General features: G+C 39.5%; 1 protein-coding gene across 2 annotated transcripts; it reads right to left on the minus strand.

Moving 5' to 3' along the window:
- Positions 1-2,027: 2,027 nt before the first annotated feature.
- idh3b (isocitrate dehydrogenase (NAD(+)) 3 non-catalytic subunit beta) lies at positions 2,028-11,077 on the minus strand. 2 transcript variants are annotated; one of them, XM_080495564.1, is made up of 11 exons: positions 10,997-11,077; positions 7,723-7,896; positions 7,027-7,147; positions 6,799-6,859; positions 6,580-6,712; positions 6,053-6,186; positions 5,801-5,903; positions 5,431-5,577; positions 5,153-5,247; positions 4,895-4,955; positions 2,028-2,524 (listed from the first exon to the last, which is right to left on the minus strand). In XM_080495564.1, exons 1-11 carry the CDS (start codon positions 11,048-11,050, stop codon positions 2,447-2,449), a joined length of 1,161 nt encoding a protein of 386 aa, XP_080351690.1. In that variant the 5' UTR covers positions 11,051-11,077; the 3' UTR covers positions 2,028-2,446. The 2 variants fall into 2 exon arrangements, with proteins under 2 accessions (XP_080351690.1, XP_080351691.1); XM_080495565.1 differs by lacking the exon at positions 2,028-2,524 and adding an exon at positions 2,540-3,985.
- Positions 11,078-13,046: the final 1,969 nt, after the last annotated feature.

A 13,046-nucleotide genomic window follows, 5' to 3' on the forward strand; every position in this document is an offset into this window, starting at 1 on the left:
CCCGCAGCGCCCCCTGCTGGACGCAGCGTGGCCTGCGTCGCGCACACTGCAGGGCCTTTTTTTAGCTACTGCCTTTATTCAACTATCTCCTAAATCTGTGGTTTAGAACCGTTTTTCCTTTGAAACCCCACAGAATGGCCCCTAAATGCTCCTCTGATTTGCCGTTAAGCATTTTAGGTGACTCCAAACACAGACACAAATGGAGAAAAATGACAAAGGTAGGGCTATTCATGTGCAGTTTCACAGGCGCTCTCCAGATTCTAAATGTACCAGTATGTATTATTCTTTTTAATCTCAAGTTAGTGAGTCTAATATTAACACCCTAAGAGCAGCACACCTTCAGAACCAAGCACTCAATTATTTCAAATAGTTTAAAAGTGATTGCTGAATACAAGTCTAAGCATGGGATGGCCCCACCTCCCCTGGGGGATTGAATGAAAAAGAGAAATGGTCTTACTAATACAAGGTCAGCCACTAGGGGTGATTGTGAAGTAAAATTTAGAAAGTCCTCCCTTGCACAAAACACTTTATTAACGGGTGCAAACACTGGAATACTATACCTACAGCTATCAGAGTAACTCCACCGTAATTTTGTTACAGTGTAAGGCTTGGCTGACTGAGAACCAAACCTTTAAACATTGAGACATACAGGCACTTTAAAAAAAAGACACTTTAACCGTTTGCATGACAGGCTCTGCCGAGAAAGCACTTTACTTAAATAATAGCACTTTAGAGTATAGGCTTAACCCAGGTGGAATTAACCATAATTGCCTTTGTTTTAATATACTGCTTTTATACCCCTGTAGCACTGTATGTTTTTTCAACCTCACTGAAATGCAATTGAGTATTTTCATTTCAATGTACCTGTATGAAACTTTCAAAGACCAAATAAGAAAGTATATAGACGAGAGAAATTACAAAATTACACTATTACTAAGAAGATTAGGGCATACCCTACTTAAAATCAGACTTGAGTCACTAAAATGTCAGATTAAAGTAAGTCTTCTGACAAAAACAAATTCTGAATAATTCTTAAAAGTTAATTTCTTTTCGGGAGTGACCCTTATCCTCATGCTTAATTACAATATGGGAAAGAGATGTAATCACAGTACACATTTGCATCTGAAAATGTTTGATAATTGAATTTTGTGCATACTCTTCAGTAATTTATATATTTTTTTAAAGTAGGCAAGTATGGTACAAATCAAAGGTACAAGCCAGTTTGCCACTCAAAGGACAATTTAATTTTAACTCGGCCAGACCATTAAAAGGAAGCATCATGAAGTGAAAAAGTGCAAAGCAAAGGGAAAATGTTCACATTTAATGTACTTCTCACAGAGAAATAAATGTGCGAACTACATCTTAAAAATATTCCATTGTGTCTGTTCAGACTAATATTGGTAAAAGCCTGTTGCTTCTCAGGATGCAGTTTTTCTACAATGTCTCCCATACGTTTTTTCTTTTCTTTTCACAAAGCTGACACCATGACATGGCCTTGATTTGGGTAGCAGTGAGGTCGTTCTCAGTGCAGCATCACTGATCTCTCAGCTGCGAGCCTTGCTGTGATCTGGCGTGTGGTTTTTGATGTCAGTGTTGCATTACAAACTCTTATTACGGAAACTGATAAGACAAGGGAACAAACCAGGAACTGCAGTTACTTAGATTCCATCTCATCCTGCAGGATGAAATAAAACTTATGTCAGGCTAATTTTGTTTTGGTTAGACACCCCTCATCTAAATTGTTCTGAAGCATTTCCAAATTCATAGCAACTGGATGAGACTTTAATATCCAACCATTGGTCCTTTTCCCCCACAGCACCCATGGCAGGTTGCTTATATTAGGCTTTGTTTAACAAAATGCTAAATTGTGAACACTGTCAGGGTGAATTCAAACTTCATTGTACAGTATTTGATACAGAGATTCATTCCTAGCTGCTTTAATGAGCCACCAAGACCTGGGAGAACACTTAATAATACTTAAAACTCTATTCTCTTGTAACATTCAAGCAACAATAATTATGCACACACAAAGTCACTTTGCTTTTATTACTCTGATCATAAAGAAGCAATAAGCTAGAATGTAATAAATAATATTGAATAAATACATCATGTTTTTGTTTCCTCTGGTTAATCTCCTCACATTAACAAAACATTAGAGAAAATACAGACCCTATGAACAGAATACACATGGCTTGAAACGTTTAAATACTTAACCTTGTTTTGGTCTTATGTGTTATGTTAAGAGTTTCATTTCTATAATTCGTTTGCATTTACCTGCATTCATCCGTCGTTAAGGAGGGACAATGTGCGTGGTGAGCTTTTTGTTGGAATACAATGAGTGTTGTGTGTACGGTCTGCATGACCAGAGGTAAATATGAGCATACACACAAAAAAAAAAGGGTGTGTGTGCACGCCTCAGCAGCTGACAGATTTGCAAACGCAATACTCAGACTGCCAGGTTAGCAATGACAGCCCGGGTGAACTCGTCACTTGTAGCATAGCCCCCCAAGTCTCCGGTGCGCACCTGTTGCAAACATAAGGACAGCGTGTTACTATATGCACAGCTGCAGCAACACATGTTCACATCCAGCACCGTGGCCTGCGTGTGAGAGAGCCTTTGAAAACCGCACTGACAGATCCAACAGTGTGGTCAGCGAGACACCTTGTTTCAACCCATATTTTTAGTGTTACTTGAGACGGGAAATTAAAACGTACCCATTAGAAATGGTTAATCTGCACTCAAGCAAGCATGTTAACCACGCAAGAAACAAAGCTGTTCAGCATGTGCAAGGGATAAAACAAAGAGCTCTAAACTGCAGAGTGCCGATACTCGACATTGTGATGAATGTGATTGTGCTGAAGGTCAAAACAAATACAAATACAGTTCCTGGAATATTTAATTGAATTCTTTTTAAGAAGTTACCATTGAATACCAGTGAATTCATTGTGAATGATTACAAAAAAAAAAAAAAAACAAGGTTAAAATGACAATTCTTTTAAAGGATCAGTGTGTCAGATTTAGTATGCATTAGCATACCATTTATGCATACATCAAAGTATCAAAAGGTTTTTCTCAAAGAGAAACACCATCATACAGAGTGAGATTGCATCCACTGATTGTTGGAGCATCAGCAGGTTCTCCCAGATGCTTGTTAGTAGAGGACGACGGGAACCTTGTTTACAGAGAGTCCCTTAAATCCTACACACGGATCCTTTACCTTCACAGTCAATGCAAGTAATGATGGATTTTGTATTGTGAAATGATTGAGCAACTCACAGCTCTACTTTGGTTGTGTGGTTGAGTTTCAAGCACTGCGATAGTTTTATTAAGTACATTAAAGCACACTGGCAAAACAGAAATGTTATATTAGTATGTTCATGTGTGACAGTGTTACTGCATCTTGGAGTACAGTTATATTCAGTCTTTGGTTAGCTGGTAACACGACCAAACAACAGTGGTGAATTGTAAAACAACAGAAATGGGACAATATAAGCAGTGAGGATTGTTTATAATGTGTGACAACATGTAATTGAGCAAAATGTAATCGAGCAAAAGCAGATAAATAAGGTAACTCAACAAGTGCATTACACAATGGGAGGAAAACAAAGGAGATGGATAAAGCCAGGAAAAAACAGAGGGGGTCTGTGAAGGGAGGAGAACCAGTTGAATAATGAAATAATTAATGGTAGTTGAATTCAACAACTCAAGTAGTTGCTGAATCCAGTGGATCCATCAAACATTACACTGCATCTAAAGTCTGTTTAAGCTGCTTGGTGCAGCAGTCTGCACTGGGAGGGAGGCTGACTCTTGACATGCATTCAGGTCATGTGATAAACAATATCCGAGTTTAAAATACACCAAATGGGGGGGGGGGGTTGGGGGGGTGTTTACATCTTAGTAAACAGGTTTGTGATGCAGGTTTTCCACAACAGCATGCACAAAGTCGCCCGTGGTGCAGTAACCGCCAAGGTCTCGTGTCCGCACCTGTGGTTTGACAAACACACACGTGTACACATGAAACGAAAACACACACACATACAGAGTGTCCGGGAAGTATTAAAGAGAACAAAACGGGGAGAGTGGAGAAGAGAGGCATCCAAATAAAGTGCAGATAAGTCTTGCATTCTTAGATAAAGATGATTTAAGAATAGAACAATCCCATAAAACGATGTTTATTGACCTCCATATGAAACTCAAGGTGATAGATTTTGTGTTAGCACATGTCACTATACGTTAGTGTCAGCGGGGAGCGGATGCAGAGGGGGCAGTTAGTCAAAGGCACTTTAGAGGTGATTAAATGTCGTGTTGTTAAATTCATACAACTTCTACATTTGTGCAACAAAGTAGGAAGACATGGGGGAAAAAAAACAAAACAAGAAAGGAGATGTGACACAAGTTTAACTTTGCTATTTTAAGAAATCAGAGGCTCTCGTACACACCACAGTGCAGGATGCAGGTTGTCAGATCGGATTTGTTTGTGGGTCAAGAATTGCTGATGGTTCACCTCATGTGTCAGCACCATAATCACAAGATCACTGATCTAAATGACAGCTAAGAGGTGGTGTGTGCAGGGTTGCAAATACATTTGTATTTTCGTTGATTTTTACTTCCTGAGGTGCTGCAGCTTTTGACTCTTCGCTTATAAGAGGTTGCAGTTAATGACCCACAAAGCAAAACATTTAGGCACCAAATGACAGAAAAAAAAAAAAAGAATTAAAAATGTTGCAGAACCACCAGATGTGAATGGTTATCGCCGGTATTAAACGATGGAAAAACAGTTTCTTCAGTATTTAATTGTTAATGCTTCAGCCACGTCTCCAGAGTTAAGACGTGCATGCACCATTATGCACTGAGCAGTTTTCAAGAATAAGTAACACAAACATCCATACTAACCTTGCCCTGCTTGATGACCCTTTTGACAGCATCTGACACCATATGGGAGTGATATTCCAGGCTGAAACGCAAGGCAGCGACCGTAAGTGATGGGCAGAGCTGTCTGGCACACATGTCCACACTCAGTCAACCACTTCCGGCAGTTTCTTTTCTTTCTTTTTTTTTTAATGCTTATGGTGGATCAGGACAAACAGATCTGGAAGGTAATTTGTGAAGTGTGGTGTGCTTGTCACAACAAATCTGCAGGACTTGACTCACTTGAGGTGTCTGAGCATGTTGGCAGCACTGAGCAGCATTGCTGTGGGATTGGCAATGTTCCTTCCAACGGCTTGTGCGAAGGGGTGGCGTGCACCCTTGACATAGAAAGAAAAAAAAGAAATTAGAAAAAACCCCAACATAAAACCAACCAACAAACAATCTAATGGAATTAATAGTTGGATTCGCCAAGCAAATTTTAGTAGTTGCTATTTGAACTTAAAAAGGTAAAAAAAGATACAACACATATCGATCTGTGAAAGAGATGAATGGAAACTCACGGTCTCAAAAACGGCATACTCTGCACTGTAGCTTTCTCCAGGGACAACTCCGGCCCCTCCCACCAGTCCCGCTGCCAGGTTATCAATAATGTTCCCATACAGGTTGGGCATCACCAGCACGTCAAACTGGTATGGGTTTTGAACCAGCTGCATCAAATGATACAAAAAAGGATGAGTATAAAACAAATTTTTTTTAAAAAGTCAAGCGTCAGTGATGATTGTTATTCATAATCATTACTTCTAAATCAAATAGTGAGGCTCAATCCTTAAAATCAAGGACAACTACTAAATTAGGACATAACATGCATTTCATCTTATTTGTCATGTATTGAAATGATGTCAGGGAGCAGAAGTGTTGGGTTGTTTGTACCTGCATGCAACAGTTATCAATGATTATGTTCTCATATTTGATTTTGGGATACAGCTGCGCCACCTCGGCACAGCTCTGCAGAAACAGGCCGTCACCCAGTTTCCTGCAATAAAGCATTGGTCTCAGTGACTGCCACACAACGCATGACCCAAATTACCGACAACTGTAAGAATTACTGGCTAAATACAAATTCAAAATACACGCCAGAAGAGGCGAGGGAGGTTTTGTCGGTAATTTATTTTGAATACTCACATGATGTTGGCTTTGTGGACAGCAGTGACCTTATTTCGGCCTTTCTTGGTGGCGTAATCAAAGGCAAACTTGGCGATTCTCCGGGACTTCACTCTGGTGATGATCTTTAAGCATTCGATTACACCCGTCACGCTCTAAACACAGAGAGGAAGGAAAATACAATTTAATGGAGTCGTTTGTTATCATCGACAGAGCTAAAGTATAATAGATGTTCTCTTCATACAATTCAACAGTCTTTTCTCGTGAGTGATGGTAAATATAGAGTTCCTATTTCACACAACTGACATATTTGTCTAAATGGTTTCGCTGCCTTTCATACTGAATCAGTTTCCAGGAACTGTAAACATTAACTCATGAACTCGAACATGAATGTGTAGTTCATTCCCCATCACAGAGAGAGCAAACGCTGCAGTCAGACCAATCTATTCTTCTTTGATAAGCAGTTTAAAGCGAGTTTTGACTGTTCAGTGGACAAACTGTTTGACGCCACTCATCTTGCGCTGACTGCAGTGAGGGAGAAGATTTACCTCGTGCTCCAGGGAGCTGTATTCCCCCTCTGTCTGTTCACGAATGATGACGAGGTCCAGGTTGTTGTGACGAGTGCTGTAGCCTGGCAGGCTGTTGACATGAACCACGTTCGCAAACAGGTCCAGTTTACGCCTGAGAGACGAACACAGAGGAAAGAGCTCTTTGTAAACAAGCTGCGCACCGAGAAATACACAACTGTGTCTCTTTATTAGGCTTACCTCAGCCTCATCTCATAGGAAGCCAGCTCTCCTTTGAACTCCATAGGTGTGTGAATCTTCCCTGCATGAACAAATATGCGCAAAACAATGTTACAGCAACTTTATAACACAGACATGTCAAGCGTTTCATTTTAGTCAAACCATAGTGCATCATTGCACACTTTTAAGCCATATTGTGCATCACTATTACATAAAAATAAAAATATATGTGAATGAGTGACGATTAACCTTTCATGGCCACTTTGTTGGTCTTCATAGAGGTCAACACCTGCTCCAGTTTCTCCTCACTGGCCATGTTCTGCACTTCACTCAGATGGAACTCCTCAAATTCCACTGGGACATCACCGGCCTTTAGGTCATAACACAAACAACTCAAATTTACATTAGATAAGACATTCCTTCATTAGTCCCACAGCAAGGGAAATTCTGGGTGTTGCAGCAGTAAATACTAGACATGTTTAAATATAGATAAACGATATCAGATATTATGTAAACAACATGGAATAGTGTATACACAGTATAACAATATAGACACAGAAAATGAGGTAGTACATACACAATACATTGTATTGTGATTTAACAACATTTTACATCCAAAACAGACAAATAAATTAAGAGTAATAACTATGATAGGACTGTTTTTTGTAATTTTGTTATGTGGAAGAATATACACCAAATATATGTGTGTGAAAACTAAAGTGATAAAACTCTCCCACATCAATGCAAGAAGCCTAGAATATAATATTTAGGTTTTGCGATGTCACTTTTTAATTAACTTCCCCCCCCCAATGTCATAAATATGTACTGCAACTTGATTAAGCCGTCGTGAGCCGGAATAGCTCAGGTTTTGACGCTTTACAGCATCAATACTGACCTGGATGTATTGCATACAAAGTATTATGCAGAAGAATTAACAAAATGTACCTTAAAGACGTCCTTGACCGCAGTCATGAGTTCAGGTCCAACTCCATCCCCTGGTACCATTGTGACCTTGAAGACCGCATCAGCACGAGCTGGAGGGGATTCTGGACCACAGAGACCAGCGGACAGGCTCAGCGGTCGAGAGGCCAGCTGCTGCCATCTGGGCCCACCCAGGCCCTAGAGGATTGGAACAAAGTCACAATCATTACTGACAAATGGTGATTTGTTTCACACTCAAAGAGGAAAAAACTCCCGGGCCCAGTTATTCAAAACCCGGTTATCGTTTAACCAGCCGCTAAATACACTTAACCGACCGTTAACTTTAACGGCACTGTTATCGTGTTGCTCAAAACTCTGTTGACTTTAACCAGGTGTTATCTTGACGTTAAAGTTAACACATCTCCGGACCTCCGCTAACTTTTTAACATTGTGATTCACTCTCACCATGGCGTTCACTGGCAGCGCTGCGTTCATGACGCCAATTCAACAAAGGAAGGATAGGATGTACCGCAGACTTAACTTTGATATAAGTCAATACTGTAATGAAGAGTTACACCTTTATGGAGCCCCGCAGAGGCCATATATATACAGAAATTAGATGATAATTATTAACCTCAAATGAATAACTCAATACATCGAGTTACTATCGCGTTCTCTTGCATGATAGTTTTTCACCAATGCCGTTTCCATCACATCATATTTCCTGTTATGGATGCTTTGAGATCAAATGATGTGGACCACATTAGGTAGTGCAGAAAGATAGTGGGAAGAAAGGTAATTAAAAATGCATGAAATGTGACATGGCTATTGGCGAAAGATGGGTTGATTGGAGTACTTTAGAAAACGCTGATCTACTTTACAGAGAAGGGTTCAAAAAAGAATAAATATCCAGCAAGTTCATACTTCTCTGGCGAAAATGCCTCATTGATGCCAGAAGTCAGAGGTGAATGGCAAAATTGATTTGAGATCATTGAAAGGCAACAGTAACTGGATCATTTATCGAGGTTGTGGGTGCTGGTGGCGGAGTATTCATGTGGGGGATATTGTCTTGCTACACTTTGGGCCCCAGTCACAGCTGAAAGCTAGTTTAAAATACATTAACATCTTCCACTTCAGCATTTGTGTTCTTTAAACTCATATTGTTATACCAATACCCAAATATTATCACTGTACCATCACTAAGCCTGGTTCAGCAGGTTTATTTCAGGTCAGTAGGGATTTTGTTTCCCTCCCAGCAACCTATAGTTGTTTTTCTTTTGTGTAAAAGTTACATGGTATTTGCATTATATAAATTAATTCAATTTAGCTTGTTTATCTAATACACCTCAACCTGTCTTCTGATGACTACTTCCACCAGGATAATGCACCGTGTCTCAAAAACCAAGTCATCTCAGTCTGATTTACTGCCAATAGGAAAATCCACGACACATGACAATGAGTTCAATATCGTCCAACGGGCTTCACAGTCATCAGATCTCAATAGGAGAGAGCAACCTTGGAATGAGGTAGAACGGAACATTTGTATCATAGATTCTTTTTTTTAAAATATTTTGCAGCAACTGCATGATGCCATCACGTCAAAAAGGCCTAAAAGGGAATAAAGAATGATTCATGCACTTTTTTAGTTTTATGCTACAAAGAATCAAGACAGTTCTTGAGGTGAAATTGGTCCAACCCAGAACGAGCAAGGTCCGTATATATAAATCTAACTCACATGCGACACCCTCCAATACCCTCCTCTTTCCTTCACTTTGGTTTACTGTGAATATATATATCATATAATTTGACTACTGCAATAGTAAATGAGACCAATGTCAACCATTTACTGCATTTCGTTTACTAATTTCATTAACAAAGTAAATTCATTATTAATCCATTTCCTGTTAGGTAAAGAGAGACAGAAACATTCAACAATAATATCTCTGCAGTACGTTTGTTATATTGCATACCTATGGCATGGGACAAACATGGCGATGGATGAATGACTTTTTATATACATGAGTTACAAGATGATAATGAATAAGAAAAATCACTGATCCAGTCTCAACAACAGTGATGTTTAATTTTTATTTTATTTTTTTAAAGGATAATGTAGACAACTAAATAAGATTGGATAGAAATGCTAACAAAAAATAATTTAAAATCCTTCGCCTATGGCTCACAGTGTTTGTTGATCAAGAGCCATCGTGTCTGTACTAGTATAGTGTCATGTAAGCCCAGCAAAACAGCTCACTCTCAGACTGCTAGAGATTCCTAACAGATTCTCAAAATACCACAAGCACAATGAGAGGCAAAGCTGTCAGCTATCAAGTCCCTCTCTTCTGGAAACAGTTCGGTTTAAGTGCAGACAGAAAAAGTTGCACATTTCAGGCATATCGTCACAAATCCTGTTCTCTGTGTTTGAGTCTTTCCCCTGCTGCAGACGCCACTGTCCATTTTGTAGGAGACAGAAGAGGCTGGTGTTTGTTTCTAGGGCTGTAAAACTCCTCAATAAATATAATCACCTGGTGAACTCGATATGTGGTTGTAATAGAGGACAGACATGTTTCCCCCTTGATCTCCCTGCATGTGTGCATATACAGAGATACAACTACATCTTACAATAATGACTTTGCTTTTCATATTCTTTTTAATTAACTTGTGTTTATGAGGTTGCTTTTATCCATCTTGTTGTCCATGTTGCATGTCTTGATGCTGCTAATTGTGCTTTAAATTGCCCCTTGGGAACAAATAAAATAATGGAACTTATCCTGAGCGGTACCAATTAGATACATCTCATAACTACCGCATAACAGGAACATGCACAATTTCTTAAGTATGTTTGTATAGGTTGAGTGAGCCGAGGGACCTTCTTTAACTTCCATTCCTAATATGCACTTGCCATGTCTCTGTAGTGGTAAGAAGTGAGTGACTGCTCGCAGAGGGCAGGGAGGCTTTTAAGACATTGCCCACAGAAAGAATTAAGGGTTAACGCTTTCAGATTTCAGTTTTAGATGGTGGGGTTGGTTTGTTAGACGGATGATATGAACAGCGGATAAAGACCTTTAATCAACGTCCAGGAATAACTCATTAATCTTTTGTCATAAACATCAACGACCTGAAGAATGATTGTGGTTACCCCCCACTCATGGTAGCTGTTAGAATATCGGGCTGTTTCTCAATGCAGTTGTCAAAAACAACCTATTTACATTGGCCAAGATAGCTGTTAAAACACGGCAACCTATTCCCTCTCAATGTGTTAACACCACAAGTTTTAAAAGGTCTTTTCTTGACTCACCTTGACCAATGTTACTAAGCTTCCTCTCAGAGCGGCCGCCATCTTTACCACCATGCAGGGACTGAAACGCTACTTCTTCTTCTGCTTCTTCTTCTGAGTCGCTGCAGCGCTGACCACAGACCAACAGCGCCCTTACAGGTACATGAATGACATTACACTGACTGTGGCAATACAAGTCAAAGTGGGACATTTTTGCAAAGCATATCTTACAAAACAGCCCAGAAGGACATTATACTTACTTCATGAGGAAAACATTCATAGTTGTCTGAAAAATAAAGACAACGTGTTTATTTTTGTATCCTTTAACTACTCCACAAAATAATTCCCCCTTTAATGTAAAACATAAAAAGTGAACCTATCTTCTGTACTGTTTTATTCTGTTCATGGGTGTAGAGTATATGTAAAGAAGACTTGTAAACACACCCCTTTCATATTTCCAGCAGGATCATGAATACATTAAGTGACCAGAACACCAACAAGATGTTTCTGAAGCCACATGTTTATGAATGTCATGATTTGGAAAGACATCTCAGATTATGTTAATTTAGCAGACAAATTTACCCCTTAAATAAACAGTTACGTGGACTGCCTAATATATTAAATGTGCTATGATGGTGTCATAACAGGGTAGGGATACAGAGCTGCCTTGATGTGATGCGGCCCTGAAATAAAAGTGTAAAATAAGATAATGGATGCTCATCTTAAAAATTCAGCTGACCAGGCTTCAAAGTGTGCTTTGATCAATAGGAATACTACACCATAACAATTCATCCACTAAACTGCAACTCTGGAAAACTCATCCATGGATGAGATTCCTGAATTTTTTGGGAGAAAATACAAATCCATGTCCTTTTACGTGTTGTTATTTCTAATTACTATTTTATATATTTTTCATATATCTACTATATGTCCATATATATTTAATATAGTATCATATGGTTTTGTTTCTCATGAGACTTGTTCAAAGTTAGCTTATCACACCTACACTGGCCTAGTCACACTTCTGATCTAACCCTATTCCTAGCCCTAACCCAAACTCTGAAGACTGCTTCATAATGAAATATAGAGCTTGTGTTTTTTGTGTCAAATATACAGAATAATACTTCCAAATGTGTCAAATATGCTCAGAAATCCTTTAAATCAATGATGCTGAAAAAATTAGTCATGGACGAGACGCTTGGAACCACACGGATGAGTTGTCCAGGTTTACAGTTTTGTGAATGAGTTGTCCGTGCACCCTCCACCATCCATCCCTGAATTCATAGCTCCTTGCTCCATAATATCATACCATGTCCCTTCAAATATGTAATGTGGAAAATCAGCAGCGCTCAGTCTTTAAATGTAGGTGGTGGACAAGCTGTTATTGGAGCTGCCTGTGCAGAATTATAACACTATATTTTCTGCTGCAAAGGTCCACTATTTGAATTGAGTCCAACCCGAGTAGGCCTGGGGATTCCCAGTCCTATTCCAGGCTGGTGATGCTCTCTGGTGACATGCAGGGTGACAGAGGACTTTAAAACCACTATGAAAGAGGAGGTTCTCAGATTTAAAAGTCGTCTTTACCTAATATGGGCGAGTACATTTGATTATTAAACTGTCACAATAATCCAAGGGCCACACCGAAAAATATGAATACTTTGGGCATTTTTGCCCTGAGGCTAGTCTGTCAGGACACCAATCAAGGTTGTGCAGAATCCAGAATGAAGGCATCTGGGTGTAGTTTACATGGTCTATCATATATAGCCATAAAAAAAAATTGTATTCGTCAAATAGGTTGTTGTAATCAAACATTTGTGTATTGATTTATTCTGACTTGAACTTCGTTGTTGTCTCAAGTAAAAGTAGCAATTTACAACAACCACAATAACACTGGCTAGTATGATTGGTGATTGGTCAGATGCCGTAGCCTGACAGACCTAATTTAGGTGAGATTTAGCCCAACAGGCCGCCGCGGCCCGCTACTGGCTGACAGCCGCGGCGTGCTAACTGAGTTTACCATATATGGGCAAAGCCAGGCAGCGCGAGCGCCACGGACGCTTCCGTGTTTGTG

The sequence above is a fragment of the Blennius ocellaris genome (assembly GCF_963422515.1).
Source record: "Blennius ocellaris genome assembly, chromosome: 4".
Classification (NCBI taxonomy): Eukaryota; Metazoa; Chordata; class Actinopteri; order Blenniiformes; family Blenniidae; genus Blennius; species Blennius ocellaris.